The 22087-nt window shown below is 54.0% G+C and overlaps 6 protein-coding genes across 7 annotated transcripts; 2 read left to right on the top strand and 4 right to left on the bottom strand.

Annotated features, from left to right (window-relative positions):
- Positions 1-290: 290 nt before the first annotated feature.
- IUM83_04280 (BUB protein kinase) lies at positions 291-4165 on the bottom strand (the record flags this gene model as incomplete). The annotated part of the gene is made up of 11 exons (XM_067928341.1): positions 291-309; positions 854-978; positions 1047-1118; positions 1191-1325; positions 1724-1754; positions 1876-1926; positions 2020-2364; positions 2803-3293; positions 3360-3471; positions 3548-3705; positions 3782-4165. 11 exons carry the CDS (start codon positions 4163-4165, stop codon positions 291-293), a joined length of 1923 nt encoding a protein of 640 aa, XP_067792800.1.
- Positions 4166-4833: 668 nt separating this feature from the next.
- On the top strand, positions 4834-5971 carry IUM83_04279 (Dihydrodipicolinate synthase; the record flags this gene model as incomplete). Its single annotated transcript, XM_067928340.1, has 4 exons — positions 4834-4968; positions 5056-5551; positions 5644-5723; positions 5804-5971. The coding sequence occupies 4 exons, from the start codon at positions 4834-4836 to the stop codon at positions 5969-5971; spliced, it is 879 nt and encodes a 292-aa protein (XP_067792732.1).
- A 336-nt stretch (positions 5972-6307) lies between these two features.
- IUM83_04278 (uncharacterized protein) lies at positions 6308-8407 on the bottom strand (the record flags this gene model as incomplete). The annotated part of the gene is made up of 2 exons (XM_067928339.1): positions 6308-7653; positions 7786-8407. 2 exons carry the CDS (start codon positions 8405-8407, stop codon positions 6308-6310), a joined length of 1968 nt encoding a protein of 655 aa, XP_067792584.1.
- A 1710-nt stretch (positions 8408-10117) lies between these two features.
- IUM83_04277 (Rho GTPase-activating protein 27) lies at positions 10118-11761 on the bottom strand (the record flags this gene model as incomplete). The annotated part of the gene is made up of 1 exon (XM_067928338.1): positions 10118-11761. One exon carries the CDS (start codon positions 11759-11761, stop codon positions 10118-10120), a length of 1644 nt encoding a protein of 547 aa, XP_067792579.1.
- Positions 11762-15649: 3888 nt separating this feature from the next.
- On the bottom strand, positions 15650-16380 carry IUM83_04276 (uncharacterized protein; the record flags this gene model as incomplete). Its single annotated transcript, XM_067928337.1, has 3 exons — positions 15650-15750; positions 15817-15909; positions 15990-16380. 3 exons carry the CDS (start codon positions 16378-16380, stop codon positions 15650-15652), a joined length of 585 nt encoding a protein of 194 aa, XP_067792580.1.
- Positions 16381-16564: 184 nt separating this feature from the next.
- IUM83_04275 (Telomere-associated protein RIF1) lies at positions 16565-17138 on the top strand (the record flags this gene model as incomplete). Of its 2 annotated transcripts, none has more annotated exons than XM_067928335.1 (2): positions 16565-16941; positions 17132-17138. In XM_067928335.1, the coding sequence occupies 2 exons, from the start codon at positions 16565-16567 to the stop codon at positions 17136-17138; spliced, it is 384 nt and encodes a 127-aa protein (XP_067792576.1). The 2 variants fall into 2 exon arrangements, with proteins under 2 accessions (XP_067792576.1, XP_067792577.1); XM_067928336.1 differs by lacking the exon at positions 17132-17138 and adding an exon at positions 17121-17124 and having other exon boundaries at positions 16565-17049.
- Positions 17139-22087: the final 4949 nt, after the last annotated feature.

Below are 22087 nucleotides of genomic sequence, written 5' to 3'. Positions count from 1 at the left end.
TGCACGCTATGGGTGGATAATTCGGCAAATAGGTCCACGACTGCGGGGTTGAACGTTACCTGTGAGGCTAGCGCTGCACGATGCCGGCAATACGACAGGACCATGTACCTCAATGCTGCAGGTCTTTCGTGAATCTAAGGTAAATGTGCGCGACTCGTCTAAAGTTACAGTTCTTGGGGCTGAGTTAATCTCCCTCGATTGTGTAAGTTGAGTAACACCTCAGATAAAATGCTTGTGCTTTTCGTGTTTCGCCTAAACGGTTGATTTTCTGAGGAATCTCTCTTGTCGACTTAACTGCCTGTAAAGCTCCTGGTAGTGCAGATTCTGATGTCAGGAATTGCAACGCAACAAAGAAAGAATGAAAGAACGAGTTCCGAATAAGTGTACCTGCTGACGGCCGGGGACAGATACGAAGTAGTTCTCCAAGTGCTCCCGTAAAACGGTCAAAGAAGGCTGGTTCGAACAACTTCTAACGTTCAGCAACGCGTGGAAAATGTTCTTCCATAGGTCAACCTGCCAATAGCGCTTGAATGGTTTGACAATTCCCCAGTGCGTCACACCCTTCGAGTTCCGACTGGGTCTGACCTCCATATACTCTCCAAACAGCATGCAGTGAACTGTCCCGCAAAAGGCGAACGTGTCGATTTGATATGTCCATGGGCGTTGCGTAAGCATTTCAACGGACTGGAAGCCTTTCACGTGACAATTTCCTCTGAACACTGTTCCGTCGGGGTAAAGGTCGAGGTCGATGGATCGTCCGTAGTCGATCAGATAGAGATCGCCAGCCTGAATATCTTTTTTGCTGCTAAGTTCTTTTTCGTTCACCGAAAACCCCAGAAATTGTTTTCCGTACGTCATAAGCCAATTGTCTGGCTTAATGTCACCGTGAAGGACATGTGCACTGTGAAGAAGCTCAATGCACTTCAGCATCCTGATACTGTAGTAAACTGCCAGCACTTCAGGAAAAGGGACACCTGCCTGGATCAGACAACAACTGTGAGCTGCTACAGTACAAGAATGCAAGGTCAAGAGCTACAACAATTTACTTGTTTGTAGCAGTTGAGGACGTCGAACAGCGTGCCGAAGTTACCCTTGTCCATGATCATCAATGCTCCATTCTGTCGGATAAGTTCATGCGAGAAAATGGGTTTAGATCAATGGTTTATCCTTACGTCATCGCCCTTACGCACCGGGAATAAGTGCAATCCGCTAAGCTTTGGCAGGGGGAATTCCCCATCCGGGATCTTTTTCTCAACCCGCAGTTTCTTCTTGACTCTGTTGGTGATGTAAAATTCCCATGCCAAATTTTGCCGTTCCTTTTCGAACTGAGGATGGAAGAGTTAGGTGCAACCTCACTATTCTGCTTCGACATAACGCATGTGTATACCTTGACAGCCTGGTTTGTGGTGATGTTTCTATCCGAGTCGATAGTTTTGGCCGAAAAAACATAAGCAAACGAGCCTGCGCCAAGCACGCCTGCCAGCTGAAGCGTTAAGGTAGGGCTGGCCTTGATAACGATTGGCTTCCTCAATTTCCGCTTGGTCGGATTACTGCAAGGAAATCGTGGCAACTTCTGTGAATGAAGTTTGACTGCGTCGGGCCTTGAACACAAATACCACTCAACCCGCTGATCCAAGATCAAGGCTTGGCGGTTTTCAAACGTGTACGGATCAAGTTCGAGAGCAGGCGCTGGCACATCGGCATTTTGTGGTACCCGCTCTACCAAGCCCTCCCCCGTAGACTGAACAAGGTTTCTGACGCCAAATTTGTTAGTAAAAACAGCGGGCAGCCAACGCATAGTGCACATATATGTTTCATTGAACGCTTGAAACGACAGTGGATTAGGTGGCCAGCGCTAATAAATGGCAACTGTACCTCGGTGACTCCTCTCGTGCTACATTCTTGGTCACGCCTTGAATGCAGGAGCTGAAACACACGCTGTTCAATAAGCATTGCGGACACAATGACAGGCTTGCTCCTGATACAATAGATAGGAAGAGCTACAAAGCTCTTCTCTACCTTTTTGCGAAGTCCTTTGCAGCGGCATCCTTTTCAGCTTGCATAAGGACGTCTTTATTGGTGAGACGTCCACTGCGCACCAGGTCATCACGGGCGCCAAGGGGCTTCCTCTTTTGACTCCACGATTTTTTTCCTGTGCGGGGCTCCTCTGCGACGTCATCGGTGCAGATCTGAAAAGTTTGCTTCGGGATAGACTCGTTTAGATCTTGACGCAGCGACTGGTCTTGTGGATTCACTGCTACGCTGTCCACGGAGTCGTCAAATACGCTGAAGTGGAGCTTGCGTTCAACGGGGTCATCCTCCTTTACTTCCCAGACACTTGGTTTCTTCGGCTGTCGCGGTGGGCTGCAAAACATGTTGTTGATATCTTCCAACGCGACACGAGTGTTAATGGTCATGTCCTCTTGGTCGTCATGTACTGGTACCACTTCGTTTGATGCCGTTGTACCCGATGCAGCGAAAGGCGCTGGTGCTGGCCCTGTGAGCTTAACTCCATGAGAAGCTGACCCTACTGTGATCGGTTTCCGCTCTGGTAAATGAACTTGGTGAGGAACTATCGAGGTTGTGGCTGGCGGACTGGTTGCTGCCGAAGTTGCTGCCGACGAGGTTGCCGTAACATTAGCTGCAGAGGTAATGCGGGAGACATTTTGAAGTGCCCGCTGACCAAGCTTGTGGCGTCTGTCGATGGACTGCTGGTACGCACGAGCTCGGATCTCTTCAAAGGAAACTGCTTCGCCTGTCCCGGATGTCAGTAGCCCGACATCATAACAAGATTTTTCCAACCTGCCATTCTCCCCCTGCTTCTGCATCCGCTTTTTGTCGCTAGCTGTGAAATTCTTCAATGGTTCCTGGGCAAGCATCTCTTCCTCTGTCGCTACTCCCTCCATTCGCTGCCGCAGCGATTGAGAACGATGTGTCAGAGGCGTTCTCCGTTTTGAATCACTCTCAGGCAATGTAAACTCATCATCCACGAAAACCTGCAGAGGATTCGCGGCTGCGCGGCTGCTCAGAGCGGGCAGCAATCGACGCTCGGTTGAACTCCCAGTTTCTGCCGCTGCTCGAGCAGAAGGTGGGTTCCACGCGCTCGGCGCGATCTGGTTTTCCTTGTCCTGTTGCTGGGCCGTATCAAGCTTTTTCCAGCCACCGTTGCCAGCAAAAGGGTCAATCGTGTGACTCGACGAATCCTCGTAAATAATAAATACCGGCTTGTGTGCGTTTGCTTGTTGGACGCGCTGGGCGCGGGCAGAGGCGTGATGCTGGTGAAGCTGCTGGCGCTGAGCATCACTCAGTTCCAATGTTCCATACGCCGACAAACTTTCGAGAGCACGGCGGTGGTTTACCTCATCCAAGTCGCTGACACCAGTCTCCTCCGTCATCCTCAGCCATTGGCGGCTCATACGACGCTGGAACTCCTTGTATTTTCTCTCCAAAAGATCCTGCGGCTCCGCATTTCTGTAGAATGGATCCGCACCACCGAGAAATAATTAACACGTTATCATCCTTGTGCAAATGCAGCGGATACTCGTACCTCTGGCTGGCTTTTAAATAAATCTTGTGAGCCTGGGGGTAGTTGGCCGTGGTCTCTAGCACGTAAGCCCAGCCAATGTAGAAGAGAGAGACCCGCTCGCCGATCTTGTTCTGGTACAAGTACTTGAAAATGTCCTTCGGGTTGGACACCAAGTCCGCCTAACAAGCACACAAACAGATTGACTATCGTCAGTACTAAGCTTCCAGTCGCCATGTCGGCAGTAGCGCTACTCACGTATTGGATCCAGAGGCGAATGTAGCGCATATCGTTCCTGTATCTGGCGTGGTCCTTGAGCTCGCGCGTGCACTTCTCCAGCACCTTGAACTTCTTCCTCGTGTCCTCCGGCATCTTGACTTCGAGCCAGCGCACGTAGTCGAGCCAGCCGGCAAGCGGGTCGTCGCCGTTGTAGGCCGCGATGGCGTCTTCCTTCGCCTTCACCTCGTCCTCCAGCCGCAGCTTCGTCTGGAACGAGTCGTGCGCCCGCAGCGCCTTGTTCAGGTCGGCCACGTTGCGGCCGCGCTTGAGCGGCATGACGTTCTCCTTGGACGATTCCCACTCGAAGTCGTCCGCCTTGCGCTTGCAGCCGAAGGACGCATGGTCAGGCGTGGCTCTCGTCATGGGCGCCGTCGGCTCTGCTGCTGCTGCTGCTGCTGCTGGCGGCGAGTACGCGTCCTGTGCTGCCGCTTGCTGCAAGCGATCTCCGCGCTGCCTGTCGCGTTCGTCGCGCGGTTGACTTGGTTTCTGTATGCTGCTCGCCGAACGAGTGCGGACTCCGATAAGGGGTCGGGTTTCGAACGACCATCACTCTGGTTTACTTGGAATTAGTATGGCTTGGATTCGCGCCATCCCATTCGCGCGCCTTTTCAAAAATTTGAACTTGCAAATGTGAAGGTAGGTACCTCGCCGCAGTGACGGCAACTACCCCCGACGCAGTGACGCAGCAGTTCGCGATGCTTTACCACGAGCGTGGATGGCGTGTTCAATGTGCGTGGCGATGGCGGCATTCGCCATCAACAAGCGAGATGCCCGATTAAAGCTGTGCCTCCGGCTTTCCGACCGGGAATCCTGGCGCTGTGACGCCACCCCACGTGCTGCTCCTTGAAGCTGTCCGCGCGGGCCGCCAATCAGCGTTGCTTCCAATCAGCGTGTTGAGTCCGGCAGGAAACGGGTCGGCGGGTCTGGCTTTGGTTGGCGGGCACGCGGCCCGCCGATCCTCAACTTCATCCGACGTCAGCGAGCGGCGCCCACACAATCCAATAGACAAGGCGCCGCCTCCGACTCTGACGATGACCCTCAAGCTGCAAGGAGCCTTCACGGCGCTCGTGACGCCCTTCACGGAAGACGGCAGCGCCGTGGACTACGCCAAGCTGCGCGAGCTGGTGGAGTGGCAGATCCAGGAGGGCATCAACGGCCTCGTGCCGGTACGATTGCGCATTCCGTTCGAACTAACCTTACTGCATTTCCTTTGCTGTGCTAACGCTGCTGCCGTGCTGCAATGACCGCTGCAGATGGGCACGACGGGCGAGTGCCCCACGGTCTCCCACGAGGAGCACGACCGCGTGATCGCCGAGGTGGTGGCCACAGTCAACGGCCGCGTGCCAGTCATCGCCGGCACGGGCTCCAACAGCACGGCCGAGGCCCTGCGTCTCACGCGCGCGGCCAAGGAGCACGGCGCCGACGCCTGCCTGGTGGTGTGCCCGTACTACAACAAGCCCACGCAGAAGGGCCTGTACGCCCACTTCAAGGCCGTGGCCGAGGTGGGCCTGCCCGTGGTGGTGTACAACATCCCCGGCCGGACCAACGTCAACCTGTCGCCGCAGACTATCGCCGAGCTGTACAAGCTACCCAACATCGTGGCCATCAAGGAGTCCACGGGCTCGCTGGACCAGGCCATGGAGATCGCCGCCCTGTGCGACATCACCATCCTGTCCGGCGATGACAACCTGACGCTACCGCTCATGGCCATGGGCGCCACGGGTGTCATCAGTGTGCTCTCCAATGCCTGTGAGTGCCTGCAGCTGACTTCGCGCTGTTTTCCTGCGTTGCGAAGTACTCACGTGTTTGTGTTTCTCGTGTGTGTGTGTGTGTGCAAACAGCCCCCAAGAAGGTGCTGGCCGTCACGGACCCGATGCTCAAGGGTGACTACGCAGCCGCTCGCAAGGCTGCTCTGGAGAACGTACGTTTGTGGTGATTAATGGCTGGCAACCGCTATTGGTCGCCCGATGCTAAATTCTGTGCTGACGTTACCAATTACAGATCTTCTTGGTCAAGTCGCTGTTCAGCGAGGCCAACCCGCAGCCCATCAAGAAGGTGATGCAGCTCATGGGCAAGTGCACGGCCGCCGTGCGCGCCCCGCTTGTGGAGTGCGAGCCCTCGACTGTCGAGAACCTCACCAAGCTGGCCAAGGAGCACAAGCTTATCTAAGCAACTGTAAAAGCAGGCATTGGCTATAGCTAATCTAAAGGTGTGGTAGCCAGCTCCTCTCATATTCATTCATCTTGTGCTCAAATACAACAGGCAAGACTGCTACTAGTACTTTAGTGTAAACGAGTGTTGCTTCATTGCTTACCATTGATTGAATCGGAGTGAGGTAGATGTAAAGTAGATATCAAAAACATCATAACATTATCAACAGACTCAAGACGAGTACTAGAGACGAGATCAAAATCACAAGGCTCACTCACTCGTTGACCTCTCTCAGCAGCACCCACTGCGTCCTTCCTAGCAGTAGAAGGCCAACTACCGAAAACTTCATTTCGTCTAGTAATTGCTGGAGCGGTCCGACCCAACGCTGAAGCCACTAATACGCGAGTCCTCACGGCTGTAGGGAGACATACCCGAGCTGTACGAGTCCGCGCTCTCGCGCGATGCGCGGAAGCCGTAGGAGTCCACGGACACCTCGCTCTGCATCCGCGACTCGTCCATAGCCTCGGAGAAGCCCGTAGCGCGAGAGTCTTCCGTGACGTGCGATTCCACGGTGGCGCGGTAATCTTCACTGAAGCGGGAGTCATCGACCGTAGGAGCATCCTCCGTTTCGCGGTAGTCCTCGGTGAAACGCGACTCAACAGTAGGGCGCGATGACATCGAGAAACCGATGTCGTGGTTCGAATGCTCGCTGAATCCAGTCATGCGCGTGTTGTCCTCGGATAATCCGCTAACCGTGCTGAATCCGCTAATGCTGCCGAATCCGCGGGCCTTCAATTCAGCCTGCTCCATTGAATCCAGACGGGAGTCCATGCGAGACGACTCCGAGTCGTTCCATTCATTCTGCAGGTACTGGTTCTGACGCGCGGACACGACCGAGTCGCCAAAGTTGGACATCGAGGCCTCGCTCTGAGCGCCGCCAGCGATAGACAGGTCAGACATGTTGCTCATGCGGTAGGCATCAATCTCAGCCTCGTTCTGGTGGCCAGCGGCACCCACGGCACCGTAGCTCACCTTCTCCGAGTACTCGTCCGTGTCCAAGCTGCTCTTCGGAAGCGAGTGCATCGAGCCGCCGCTGTGGCTCGAGTTCATCTCCGATCCACGCTCCGTCGAGGCCATCATGGCCACCGACGATTCCTCGCTCATCATGTTCTCAGCAGCGGTGTTGTTGTTGCGGGCCGAGATGTTGGCAACGTACGTCAGATCGATCTTGCCGCCGTTGTTGAGGGCGCTGTCGTCCATGTCACTAGACATCGAAGGCGACTGCAGGTCGAAGGCCTTGTTCGCGTTCGTGCGCTGCTCCTTGCGACGGCGCATCACGAAGGCGAAGCCCACGACACCGACGATGCAGCAAGCAACGAGGGCGGCGACGATAATCACGCCGTTTCCGCTTAGGAAGCCGTCGCTGCCGCTTGAGGTGGAGGTCGACTTGGTCGATCCCGAAGTGTTCGAGTCCGTCTGCTGCGTCGTGTCGCCCGACGTCGTGGGGGCCGAAGTCGACGTGCCCTGTTTGGTGCCGTCGGTAGACTTACCCGACTGCAAGCTGTCCTCGTCATTGCCCACGTCATAGCCCGACTTGTCGCTCTGCTCCGCCGAACTGTCCGAGGCATCGCTGTGCGAGTTCACTGTGCTTTGGTTGTGGCTGTTCGAGTGGCCGGCCGAAGAGCCCTTGTCATGAGAACCTGTGGAAGACGAGGGCCCTGAAGTTAGCGGCGGTGCAGTTGTTACGGGCGGAGCAGTGGTCGCCCACTCGCTCGAGCTCGTGCTTAAGCTTGAGCCCGGGCCACTCGAACCATCAGAATTTCCTACGCTACCTGTAGTCGAGTTGTTGGAGGACGAAATGACAGTGTCCGCAGACACAACGCTGATCTTCTTGAACACGACGAATTCGTCCGCCGAGAGACTGAGCGAGGTATCGCCCGGCAGCGCCACTATGCCCACGATGATGTAGTCGCTGGCCGTGGGCAGCGTGAACGTGTTGGTATCGAGGGTCTTGGTGCCGTCGGAGCCGAAGGCGCCGGTGCTGGTGCCATCAGCGCCCGTGGGGGTTCCGGCAATGTTGGTAGCGCAGTTGGTGCCGGACGTGCAAGCGTAGAGCGACGACACGGTGACCGCGCCGGGCAGTCCCGTGGCCGAGTCGATGGCGTTGGGGAAGATGGAGTTGCTCACGTCCTTGTTGGACTTGGCCGACCACTTGACCGTGATGAGGTCGTTCACGTGGACCTCGGAGGCCGAGACCGAGAGCGTGACGCCCACGGGGCAGCGGCCGACGTTGCTGGCCTGGAGCGTGTCGAACACGGGCGTGCCGACGGCGCCGGTCACGCCCATGCAGTAGGTGGTCGAGCCGTCCTGCGTGAAGCCGCTGTCGATGTCGGTGGCGCCCGCGGCTCCGAGGAGCGCGGCCACCGCTGCGGCGAACGCCGAGACGACCTTCATCCTGTTTGCTAGACAAGTAAGTTTCTCTGCGGAAAAGTAGCGGCCAGTTGGTTCCCCTGACTACGAGGCTGGTCACTCGCAGCAACGAGCAATTGGCCGTGGAATCTGGAAATGGCAGCCAGTCTGGTCGGCCCAGCAGAGGAGAGTCGGAAGCAGCATGCGCGCTGGCCTCTCCCTGCACCGCGGCGCTAGTACTCTACGCCACTAGCGGAGCCCAGCTGGTTTCACTGCATCAAACCGCACATTTACCCCAACCGCGGCACAGCCGGGTCGGCCCAAGTTGTGTGACTCTCGATCATGCACTGTACCCGCTGCATGGACCCCATGCCATGGAGCGCTGGAAATGAAAAGCAACGACGCTTTTCGGCAGGAGATTTGAGCTGGACCTTCCGCCGAATGAGCGCCGTGCTGGTCGGAAACGACGACGACAACGACGACGGGCGGTGGCTGTCGCGCTGGCATCTAGGTATCCGCTACATGTACACCGCTAACGACCGCGTTTTCGTGTGCCGTGCAACACTACCGGTAGCAAGGTGATAATCATTTTTCGTCACTTGCCCTCATGAAGTTTTCTCCATCTTTCGCATCCCCACAAGCAGGCGACGCAAGTCTTCCATATAGAGTGTCGATGCTGCGCGGAACTCGCACCGCTAGAGCGGTGCCGGGATCGGCAGTTGCATTGTGCCGATACACCGTACACGTTGTAGTATAATCTGTCACCATAGAGTGCAGGTCGAGCGGTGCCGAGATCGGCCCAGTTGCAGTGCATCAATATCCTATACATGTACATGCATACACTTTTGCCCTGTGCCAATTGCACAGGACGCCATCAGCCGTGCAAGCGGCATTCCCAGCCTATCGAAATGATCGGCCGGGGCACGACTTCATGGTGGAGACGAAATGGACAGTGCCACTTCAAAGTGCAGAGATCGTCCCCAAGGTCCGATGTCCACGAAGAGGCAACCGGTGCAACTCGCAGCGCGCCGCAGCAAGATCGCAAAGCGGCGACAGAGATTGCTAGCCATCACTTGGCCGTAGAGCTTTCGTGTCGCGAGTTCAGCGGCCGCCATTACGCAACAAACTCGCGGGCGGACGTGCCCCTAGCGATGTGGCTGCTGCCAGCGCCGCCGCAACGCTGCCCATGCATGGGTCCTAGATCGCGACGCGCAATAAATGACCCCTGCTGCTTGCTGCTGGCGGTGTGTCGCTGGGTCATATTGCTCGCCCTCTACCACGTCCAAATGCGCGCCTGCATGAGCCCACACACGGCGTCGCCAGCTTGTGCCGCTTTCAGTCGGCCGAGAGGCAGGTGTTGCATTACCAACTGCGGCGGTCCATAGTCGCCGCGACCGGCGTGCACAACTCCACAGCCTCTGGGGTGGGGAGCCCCATCTTTCTTTCAGGAACATTCACGCCCGGCAGGCGGCGGTCGGCGCGAAGTCGCCGCCACTATGGAACTTGGCTACCAGCGGCTCAAGGGCACACAAGCAGCTCCTCTGGCTCTAGGGGTTAGCCAAAACCAGGGCTTCCGGGCATATGTACTCGGTGAGTGCGAGCACTGTACATGTATTCGCTCGCCGCCAAGCTCGCCGCGGCACGCAACAAACAGCTGAACAAATAAGACGTCAACGTGCGAGGACTCATATCATGCACCGCCGTCGTCAAGACAGAGAGGCAACATGGTCGCGACGGTGTCCGTTATTTTGGTTATCAGATTTCTACTCCCGTGTGGTCGTCCACTGCAATGACGTACGCATCTTCAATGACGCCGGCGACTTCGGTGGTCACCACCGTAGCGGACTCAGACGCCGCCACGGCAAAATCCTCGGGCTGCTCCCAGGTCGTGGCCAGTGTCTCCACGTTCACGTAGTACGGCGCTTGGCTCGCCGGGTCAATGTACATGATCCAAGGACTTGCGCCAAGTGCTGCAGTCTCAGCTGTTGCACCGGATTGGGGCGACACCACGACTTCCGCAGCATCGCTACCTGCGGCGGGCACCTCCCACGAACACTCGCCAGTCTGGGTGTTGTAGTAGTACAGCTGGCCGCTAGTCTCGTCCAAAAACTCCTGCCACAAACCCGAGCTCGCTTTGGACTTGTTGTTGCCGTTGACATCAGTTGTAGCCACCGTCACGTGTGATGTTGTGGGGGTATCGATCGAATTTACGCCAGCGTGGGCCTCTGGGTTGGTCCACTGCGTCTCGCTCGTGGCGGGGTTGTAGTAGAAGGACTTGTTGGTTGCACTGTCCATATAACGCTCCCAATGTGGTGGTGGATCCTCCAGGGCTGCAACTGCCACAGATTTATCCTCTTCAACGTCGTCGGCGAATGCAAGCTCTGCGAGCAACATGGATGAGATCTGGCTCACCCCAACCGGCTGTTGAGTGCTGGTCTCGACCCCCAGTCCCGAGCTCGCCAGCACAGGTTGCTCGTCCAAAACCCCTTCCTCTCGTTGAAGGGGTTCGCAGCTGACACAGCTACAGGTAGCGTTGGCAATGTTTACCGCGCTCACATCCTTTTCAGATAAAGCAGCATAGCGTTTCTGCTGGTCGACTAGATTTTCCGCGCTAGTCGTACACTCACTGGTGAGGTAAGGAGTTGACATCGCGGACACCTTGTCCACGACTTCCTCAACGTGTCCAGTAGCACCCTCTTGTATCCCTCCATTTTCTTGGTTTGAACCATCGAATACGTCAAACACGTACTCACTCGAGTCCTTTCGAGCCGCAAACAGCACGTCTTCTTTCGATGAATCGCCGTCCTCGCTCAAAGGTGCTGCTAAAGGCATCCCGATGCCTACCGGTATCTCCTTCTTTATCGAGATCTGTGCAACTTGCTTGTCGTGTTCCGACAAACCACCGTTAACACTGTCCACATGCGTCACCTCCGTCTCCACAGCTCGACATTCATGTTCGCTGACCGGCACCATTGCAATTGTATCCAATATGACATCCTTAGTCTTTTTGGGTTTTACGCGCGACTTCCTGCGCACCTCGCGCCGCTGCTTCGCCACGATGAAGCGCAACTGGTCGAGAATGATCCGGCGTCGAACAAAGCAACGATACTGATCTTGAATCTTGCGAGCGGCTGGGTGCTGGCGCTCCGGGATCAATTGTTGTGTGAAGTCTTGGTCGATGGCTTGATTCGTGTGGTTTGTGTCAGTGGCATCAGTAGAATTCTCCCATTCTTGTTGCGGTGCGTAGTGGCGATCATCGCTAGGCAGGACGGGACTTTCGTCGTCACGTTCGGGTGCGTCGACAACGCTATCCTTTAGTACCTTCGTATTTTTTGCCATGACAGTTGGCAAAGACGTTGAACCATCATCAACAGCACTAGTGAAACCTGTAATAGTCATGCTAAGCTTCTCGGTGCTTGGTGTTGTAGCAACGTCGGCCGTAGTAGCAGGGCTACAAACATAGATCTCAGCGTGGGGATATTTTTCTACAGCCGACTCATAGTCGCTGGGGTGGTCACGTTCTAGAGGCGAGACCCCGTCATGATATTTACGCTCCTTTACGGGCTTGACATTCGACCCCTCTACATCCATGACGGCAAGGACAGTCTTTGCGGCCACAGCCTCTGCAGACCCCAATTCATCCCCATTCCCGACGGGCTCTTTACTTGACTGCGGCTGGAATCCAGTCTGGATGGATACAGGCTCCGGTTCGACCACCTTGCGTGAAGAAATTCGCTTCAAGAACGATCGGGTCGCTTCTTGTTGGTGCAACCGTAAAGGATCTTCCTCGCTGTGGACTTCCGGAGAGGATGCTTCAGACTGCGACACAAGCGAGGTGGGGGCGTCTGTAGCACTAGGTTGCGAGGATGTCCATTGGTGGTTTTTCGAACTCGCCACCTGTCTTGATTTCTTCGGCGACGTGCTTTTCTCAGTCACAGGACTTTTGGTTTTCTTGGGTTTACGCTTTGGTGAACGGGATACCTTCTTGACAGCACTTCTGCCACCTTCCGTAGCGAGATCGCTTTTTACTTCCAACGCGGGTGGTTCCATGTCAGCTGCAGTAGATGGAGTGGTAATGATTGTGGACTGGGTGGTCGGAACTACGTTTAGGAAATCTATGACAGGACTCTCTGTTAGAGGTGGTGGGCTTGACAAAACAGTAGTCCTATCGTTAGCATCTCGTTCACCATCACCACGTACAGATGCGTGATGTTGAATGGCCTCATTAGGGTCAAAATTTGCAGCGGTCTTGGTGATCACAGTTTGTACGATATCGTTCCCTCCCTTGATACTCACTGAACCACTAGTGAGTAGAGCGAATTCGTCCGCTTCTATCGATGGAGGTTGATCCAGTAAAGCAGGCTCAAGTTCAACTAATGGCAACTCAACAGTATTATTGGTCAAGGTTGGACGATCGTGTTTCTCACCCGTGCGGAACCATCCGTCCTGATCCTGATCATCGTCAATGTGGTTGTTCAAGAGTTGATCCGAGCTGAGATTACAAGACCTTACATCGCTAGAATTCGCGTTCGACGAGTCTGGAACCACCCGCAGGTTGTCGTCGTTCAGCTTGGGGTACTCAAGAACAACCTGTAAGGACAATTTCGCGTCCTCTTCATAAACAATTACCGTGGTATCGCTGTAAGTATCTCCACTATCTTTGTGTTTACCACCCGCACCAACTCCAGTCAATTCCAATTCTCCACCAATCCTCAACCGAGGCACTTCACCAGCGCTATCAGCAGCGCTACACCTTTCAGCAAAGTCATGGCCTGTGCTGTTTCCAACAATTAAAGGTCGCTCCAAGACTCCGGCATTCTTGGCAGGTGTGCCATGTCGGGGCGAAACGCGGGATGGTGTCGCCTTCTCTACTGTATCGATAAATGCTTCTTGTTCAGCGGGGCAAGGCGTTGCTTCTCCCATGACTACCGTGCGGGGATTTACTTGTTTTGCTGTTTTCATAACCTGGTAAAGCAATTCTTTCGTGTTTGAGGACATCAGAACACTTTCCGCTCCAGGTTTAGATCGAGGTGTATGAATACCTACATCACCCAGCGGATCAGCAGCTGCATCCATTCCTTGGTTTGCGAGTTCACTCCTCCCACAATCATCGTCTTGACAACAGTGAAGTCGCGTCATCCCCTTCTGTTGCAATTCTTGTTGTCGTGCAACCAGCGGGGACTCAGACTTATCAGTCGCAGATCCTGCACTTGCTTGCTCCAGATTACCTTCAGCTAGGTAGATATCTTCCACTGTGGGTCTACGCAGCGCTTCGGGTGAAATCGCGGGTTCATCTGGTGCACTGCTGTTTGCTGGAGGATTCTCAAACTTCATTTTGGAGAAGGTTGCCTCATCTGGAACTACAACGGGCAGAGCGATTGCGCATGCATCTTTCAGTGCACCCTTTGATTCTCCCTGACAAAGCTCTAAATCCTCATCGAGTGAGTCACCAGTCAGTTGATATTCCCATAAATTTGGTGGTAGTTTGAGCGGAGGGATCACAAGTCTTGGTGTAGCTGGTGACTCTCGAGGTAAAGGCTCGTCTTCGTTCGCTGGTGGCTGTGATTCGACAAACAGAGGTGCAGACGAAATATACTCGTGGACAATCCCGACTTGATCGTCTTCTTGATTGCCTCGAGAAACATAATTGCCTGGGTTGATTGATTCATTGGACGCGCGATCAGTAGCTATGAATGCTGATGCTGAATGCCCGTACTCCACAGCATATTCTCTTTTGGAATAGTGCTTTACGGTCTGGTCGGTCTTCCGTGATTCGCGTGCAACAGCGGTCTTTGCACATTGTTGTACCCTCTGCAATTGTTTCTGTATGTGCTTGGATAAGCGCAAGTGTGTTTTCGCGTGGCTTTGAAAGGCGTCTAACACCTCAGCTAGGCGCCGTTCTTGTGTCACAGGTAATCCACTCGTTTCTGAGGATATACCCCTGATGGCGAGCGAATTCAATGATCCCGATGGTATCCACGGCATCCTGTTCGTTCGCTGAGCACTCGCTTGCCGCTGTAAGCATGGTTCTTCAGGGTGCTTTTCTCGTTTAGCTGTCCGATCATCTGGTTGACACTCGCGAAGCTGCCGCTGTGATTTTTTCTTGATCAGTAATTTATTGCGCCTCCGAGTCTTATCTTGAATAGCTTGTTTGTCTTGGCCCCCACCCTTAGGCTTTTCTTGCTCGCCCCTACGCGAATTTTGCCGACCTCTGCCCAACATCATTCGACGATCATGTTCTTGTTGCCGGTTCTTTCGACTTCGCGCAAGGTGGAGACCACTTCCGCATGCTGGTGCCGTGCTGTAATCGTTAGGCTTAGCAGTATTATCAGTGTTAGCTCGTTTTCTCCTTCTTCGGGTAGGTTTCACATCGATTTCTTGCCGATCGAGAGTCTTGTACAGCAGCTCATATGTTTCTAGCTCTAACTTCCGCAAAGTGAGCTGCTTGAATTCTGGACCGTAAACCAGCATTTCCCTCCACTTGGATGGCTTCTCCTGAGCATGTGCATTCCAATCAACATGACCAACGTTTGGGTCGCGTCGAGCCAACTCCGAGCGATACTTTGCAGATTGAGGCCGTTGACGCGCAGAAATTTCATTCCTTGAAGAACTATTATCCCCACAGCGGCGAGCAAGCGATGCCGATTGAGGACGAACTCTTGAAGGTCGGACTGGTTGGGGGGATTTTCGGCCTGATTCAGGACTTCTGCATCGAGGTGCCTGAAGAAAGTGAACATCAATTGCAGCAGCTCGCGTTTCAAAATCCATCACATCGAAGTTGCGGTCCAGACGGTGTTCGTGCCGTTGCCGCAGAAGTTCTGCTACACGATCGGCGCCGATACACTGCATGGCTGCCTCGTCACGCGCATCATTGCGGTCTTGCTCATGATCGTACGCCCATTGCGATATGAACTCCCGCGTTGCAAGCTCGGCCATCGTGCAGAAGTCCGACGAATATCCCCATGCCCAGCGTCAGTGAGCCAGACGCCCAAGAATAAATGCTGCCACGTTTGTCACCCTGCATCTTGAAACTGTTTCACGCTGAAAATAATCTCCAGGATATGAACTACAGCTTGCTCCTACAACAAAATCAAGAAAGATACTCAAGACAACCTCAATGTCATTGTTCAGGGAGGGGTGCGCCCTTCTTGATCTCCTTACGACTTCCAGTCCCCCTTCCTTCGTGTAGCTCCGACCACGACTCCCGCTCGACACCGTCGTGGTGCACTGTGATATGATGCCATGCAATCCACTCCCGTCGCCGCCCCTCAACTCGCTGCCGTCTCTCTACTTCCGCTTCTTCTCCGCCCACTTGTCCGAGCCGTAGCACGCCGCCGCACCGGCGCCCACTGCCAGCACCGAGTTCCGTACCGCCGACCACTTGCCTCCTGCGCTCAACCACCACATCAGTCAGCGCCATTTCGCTTCAACAACAGCAACAGCCAATCACGTACGGATGAGCAGCGACGGCACGCCCACAACGACCGCCAGACCGGCCGCCGCCACCTCCGGGTGCTCGCGGCGGAACTCGTTGGCCTTCAGCAGCTCTGCAAGACACCAGTCCACCCCAGTATCAGTTCTCTCTCCACTACTACTATAGTACTAGCCATATCACTAGTGCACTAACGGTGCTGAGCGACCACCAGCGCACCCTTGACGGGCACCAGCTGGCCGTCCGCGATCTTCTTGGTCTCCTGCAGCTGCAGCTGCGCCGCGTAGAGCTGCGCGTTGAGGCTCTCGCGCGCCACGCCCAGCTGCTTGCGCAGCTCCGTGCCCTCGCTGCCCTCGGCACGCTGGAAGATGTCCACCACGGGCGCCACGAACGTCCGCGTGACCTCCCACGCCTGCGCCGCCGACTCGTGCAGCGCGTGACGCGCCGAGCTCGTGAGCTCCTTGGCCTGGTCCACGGGCACGGCAGCCGCGTCACGCACACTCTTGGAGGCCTCGTCCAGCTGCTTGGACACGGCGCCCAGCGCGCCGTCCCAAGGCTTGCCGCCGCCCTTGTCCGCGCTCGCCATCCTGTAGTCTAGTCGATCTTGTAGTGGCCGCACGTTCGGCGCCCGTCGGAAAGGCTGTTTATGTTCGCTACATAAATTAGGTGTCCCACACATTGACTGCGTGGCACACACCATGGTTGCGTGGCACACTCCATTCGTTTACACTTGTTGATCTGCGTTGCGCATTATTGCTGCTAACGGCTCGATGGAGGCGGCGGAGACGCAGCTGGCGCGCGCGTTGGCGGCGCTCACGGAGCGCGAGTTCCCGCAGTCGCGTGGCCGGGAGACGCGCCTAGACGCGTACTTGCAGCTGGAGGAGCTGCTGCTCCTAGAGGACTCGGAGGCCTCCGTGGAGCGGCTGCGCGCGCACGTGCCGCCGCTGCTGAGCGAGGTCCGCTTCGACTTGCAGCGCAGCACGCTGAGCGACGAGCTGCAGGCGGCGCTGCGCTGCCTGTCGTACCTCATGCACCACCGCAGCCTGGCCGCGGCCTTCTCGGACGAGCACATGGCCTTCTTCTTGGGGGAGCTGGCGCGCCTCCTGTTCGCCACGCAGGACCAGAGCGTCTACAAGCTGTGTCTCTGGTGCCTCACGGTGCAGAACTTCCCGGCCGAGAGGCACAAGTTCCTGCCGCAGACGGTGGAGGCAATGGTGCAGGCAGTGGTGAACCCGTTCAAGTCGCGGGCAAGTAGGTGCCAACTGTGAGGAGTTGGGACAGTCGAGAAGGAAGTCTGATAACACTGTTGTTGTTACTGCTTTGCAGTTGAAGTGCAGGCTTTGAAAGGACTGCATCTGCTGCTGGTGAAGTATCCAGAGCAGGTGGCGGTGAACGGTGCCGTTTTGGGTATCTATGTGCGGCCTATTGCGAGTCGACTGGCGAGCAGCGAATTGGCGACGAGAACGCAAGCTCGGCTAGTGCTGACAGAAGCAAGCAAGCATCTACCACAGTGGCCGAAAGAGACGCTTGTGATGGTGCAGGATTGCACGCAGAAGTATGTGCTGACAGTGATGAAGATGCACATGGATCGCGATCGCCACAAGGATGCTGTGCATTTGTGGCAGTTGGCTCTGGTACTGCTGAAATCGAGGTTTTCAGCGGACTTGACGATGCTGAACCAAGTGCTGTATGTCCCGGAGAAGTGTATGGAAGATGAAGATGCAGCCATTAGGTTAATGACGATCCAGGCATGGGCAGACCTAGTGGATATTTTCCACGATACTAAGCTGTGGCTCTTTCAGAAGGCTGTGGTGAGCTTGCTCGTGTGGCCTATTAAGGTATGCTTAAAGCAGGAGCGATTGCTGAATATCGCAGAAGCAGCGTTCAGATCGTGGCGCAAAATTGTACACGTTGCGGTGGAGGACTTCAATAAGGTTTGTGATTCCGATGGTGCTGTGGCTCAAAATTTGCCAGGATGGAGAAAATGGTTCAGCGAGCTAGTAATGGCCCCCTTGCTGACACTGATAAAAATCCGAGTTGGTAGCAGTGAAGGAAGAAATTCAGCACTCGAGTTGGAGCAGTTTATTGGCGTTACAAAACAAATTTGGGAATGCGGGGTGCGCAAACATGATAAAGGCAAGAGCAGCCCATCCCGCAGCGAGAGTAGCAGTAGTACAACGATGGGAGGATCGTCAATACAGGGATCAGGTGATTGTAAACAGATAACTCACGATCCAAGTCAGGTAATTCACGATCCAAGTACAACAAGTCCTGGTCATGAGGCGAAGACCCATGCACGCAAATTTGATGCGCGGGACTTGAGGGACTGTGAGAGCACAGACACTTTGTCTATCAGCTCTGCATTGATTGGCATTGCCTGTTTGCTGGAAGATGTTGCCGGCGCCGTTCAAAATTTGATTGAAGTATCTGATGAAAGCCGTGGAGAGTATTTCAAAAGTCGTGGGAACGAGTTGGCGATAGGTATTTGGAACGGATACTGTCAGCGTTTTCACTTACACAGTTGTCACAAACGCACTTTACCTTCCGATACGACGCAGACCTTAACGCTCGAATTGCGCGTGTTGCGGATGTGTATTGATTTTACGTTTGGAATTTTGACGTCGCGGACAGATGTGCCCGCATCAACGGATACTTCTGGACAAAATATCGAGAATCCGGCTAGTCAAGTGGTCGTGGCCTCTGTGGGATTTGGGTTGGAATGGGAGCTGCGGTTATTAGCCCCACTTGTGTCTGGTGTCGCAAGTCCAGATGACCTGCGCGCTGTGATGCTCCATCCAAAGAGTAACTTATTTGACCATATTGTCCGGCGTATGGACTACTTGAAAGAGATGTATGCTCAGTGTGCGATAGTGTTGAAGAAATGGGACCACACTGAAGCCGGTGAGCTGGGTATTAATTTTTCAGCCAGGGTAAACGTACTTCCTTTTCTTGTATTAAACCTACTTTTTGAGTACGCCGTTTATGTCGATGACATGAATAACGACTATGGGGATAGGAAACAGAGTACTCTGATGTCTCTGGATATCGTCGTGAAGAAGCTCGTGGAAAGTATCGAAGCATGTGCCCCTCATCGTTCCCGGAATATGGAATCTATCATTTATTTTGGCGAGGAAGCGATCCGTGCATCCCATGAACTATTCGATGACAATGTCGAGAGGAGAAGCATGCTGGATGAGCTCGTTAGCATCTCTACAAAATTTGCTGAGCACACGTTCGAAAGTCAGCAAAACGCTTCACTGTTGCTAGATTTGCATCAGTCCCACCAGAATGTTGTCATTCCGCCTTCTGCTAGTACAGCCAACTCGGCAACTCCAAGTGACGCATCCGATATCGAAGAGAAATGTGCAAATACTGTTGGTCAAGAGCCGGAGTATGTGTCGGCATCTATAGATACGAGCACGTCCTCGCCCTGTCTATTGAGTGGAGAAATAACGGCAGCGCCAAGCATACACACTGTTGATCCTAGCCCAGCCCCCTCAGCAGAAAAGCAGCAAAAAAGTCCAAACACTGGCGACGAACCTCCCGATCCTTGTATAGTCACTACTGGAAAAGAAACAAGCAGGTCCGACAGTGCACCAGTGACCCCACAACGAGGACACACTACGGAAAGAATGAATGAAAAGCCTTCTGGTTCAAAGCCTCAGTTGCAGCCTGCTGGGTCGCAATCTGCACCAGCCATGATGGTAGCTGCTCTAGACGGTGGCAATACTAAACGGCCAAGCCTTAAAGCTTCCCAGTGTATTTATCCCGATCTGGTCGGATGCACAGAAGGAATTGCGTCACTGTATCGGCACTTCCCAATGGGGTTCCGGCCATTTTTCTCGTTCTATAAGGTGAAAACAATCGGAGATTTAAGCGCGTTGCCCGTTGAAAGAGTGAGGACGTTTGGACTCAAGGAGCCGGTAAGCACCGTTCGAAGAGCTCTTGAGGAGTTTAATGGTCGGAAGGACCGCATGAAGTCTCTAAATGGCAGTCCCTTCCGTCAAAGGAAGGGTTCCGCGACAACCAGCCCAGCAATTCCTACGCCATCTCCCCACAAAGCACCTAAGCGACCGTTCCAGCTGGAAACCAGAGGCATCACTCCGCTAGCCTTGGAGAAGCACCAACACAAACGAGCGAAACGATCGCTGGTCCTAGATGGAGTAAATGAGGATATTGAGGAAGAGAGCGAAGGAACACGTCGGAAACCTAAATTGGCAGACCGAGTTACGTTTTGTCTTCAATCTGGAGATACTGGTGAAACTCGTATCACTCGTCCTGGTGAGGACTCCCAGGACCAGTTAATACCTTCTGAAAAGGCCGAGGAAAAAGAGAGTGTGCAGGAAAAGGTGGATACCATTACACTCAAGTTGCTTCAGCATCTGCGGCGATCCGCATATTACATGGACAAACTTGTAGTTGAAGAGGAGAGCATGCAAAGTGAGGAGGCGAGTTTGCAGACTCGCATTACAAATGTTGGCGGGGTGATCACGAACTACCAAGAAGCCCATGAGCTGGTGTCTAGGCTAACGTCACAGCTCCAATTAGCGGCCGAAACAAGCTCCAAACGATGCCAAAAACTGCTGGATAAGCGAGCTGCCCCAGGATAAAAATACGAGGGAGATAAGTGGCTTTGTAGCTTGGTTTGATTTCCAGCGTCATGGAATGTCTACCATCATGGAATGGTTTGTCTATTGACCGCTCAGAAGTGGCCCTGGATGATGGAGGCCAAGGAGTCATTTCCCAGACGCCCCATTGGAGTGTGCGAAGAGCTACGTGTGGTGGCGCGCAGGTTGTACTTTACTCATGTCGGTCGACGCCTCTGAAACTGGAGTTGTGGACGGTCGCTATCGACACGCTGCAGTTTGTAGCACCGTTTCCTCACCCTAATATTGTTCAGTTTCTTGGCGTGGCGACTCAATCGGATCTTGTTCAGAGTGACATTCCTCCCCCACATGAGTGCATTGTCATGGAGTATTTGCCGAAAAGTCTTTATGATGTGCTTCATCGCGATCATATTTCGCTATCCCGGCGACAGATAGCTGCCATAGCGATCCAGGTTCTTCAGACGCTCATTTTTCTACATCGCAAACAACAGAGCTTGGGTACATGCTTGACCAGCAAGAAGGTGATGATGGATGGTGCGAAGGGTATCAAGCTGCGTCGATTTGGCTTTGAGCTAGTTTTACGATCCGGGAAGGCACCGTCGCAGCTGTCAAGTCCTGCATTACAGACCGTCTATGAGATGACACCTGACCTTCCCGCCACCTCAATGTCACCAACAAAGTGTTCATCCTCCAATTCATCACCCAGTTCGTTATCCTATTCACCATCCTGCTCGGTTGCTTCTCGATGCTCTTCCGAGTCTGGAACACCAGCCACGCCCTCGACCGATGCCCCACACGCTGCGGAATTTACGTCGATAAAGCAAGATCTCTACGCATTTGGTGTTCTTCTCCTTGAAATGTGCACATGTGAAAAGCCCACGAACGAGTTATTCAACCGCATATCCGGCGCAAAGCAGGTTGATCCTGTTTTTTATGATATTCTTCAGCTGACACTGTCACTTGGGGGCGTCGTCCATGCAGAAGATCGACGGAGAAGCTCTGCACAAGTTAAGGCGGATGAGTTGCTGGCCATACTAGTGGCAAACGAACAACAACGAGCTGCTGAAGAGTTGAGGTTGTCGTCGTCGATGCTTCCGTCATTTGTGCATGCGGATCGATACTTTGCCACAGAGGAAGCTAGTCAAATTGAAGTTAAACTACGGGAACGGGATCGACGAGGAGAAATAGATTTAAAGCGACTTGCTGCCGTGGAGCAGGAGTTATTAGATGAACAGAAAAACTTTGCTGTTCTTGTTCTTCAGCTGGAACAAGCACAACAAATCGGAGCGCAAGAGACGAAGGAAAAACAACGATTGCAGAGACAACTAGAAATACAAGACAAACTATTGCACGAAAGCGACGAGAAAGTGAAGCAACTCAAGGCGCAGGGTGAGGTACAAGAGGAGCACGCCTCAATGCTGCAAGCCTCTTTGGATGAAGAGCGCAAACGAGTCGAGGCATTACAACTTTCAAAAATCGCTGATGCAGATGAAAAACAAGGGCTGCTTTTTGAAATACTTAAACTGAAAGATGAGAAACGAAAAGTTGCCGTAGAAAAGCAGGAGGTGGAAGCAGAATGCGCGGCGATAACCCGCAAGGTTAGTGGCGAAAAGGAAGCTCTGGAAGATCTTGAAGGCCGGTTAGCCCAAGCAATTTACCGTTGGGAAGAGGAACAGCGTGTACGAC

Source organism: Phytophthora cinnamomi (genome assembly GCF_018691715.1).
Source record: "Phytophthora cinnamomi strain GKB4 chromosome Unknown Contig33, whole genome shotgun sequence".
Lineage (NCBI taxonomy): Eukaryota > Oomycota > Peronosporomycetes > Peronosporales > Peronosporaceae > Phytophthora > Phytophthora cinnamomi.
This window is presented reverse-complemented; position numbering and strand designations above follow the sequence as displayed.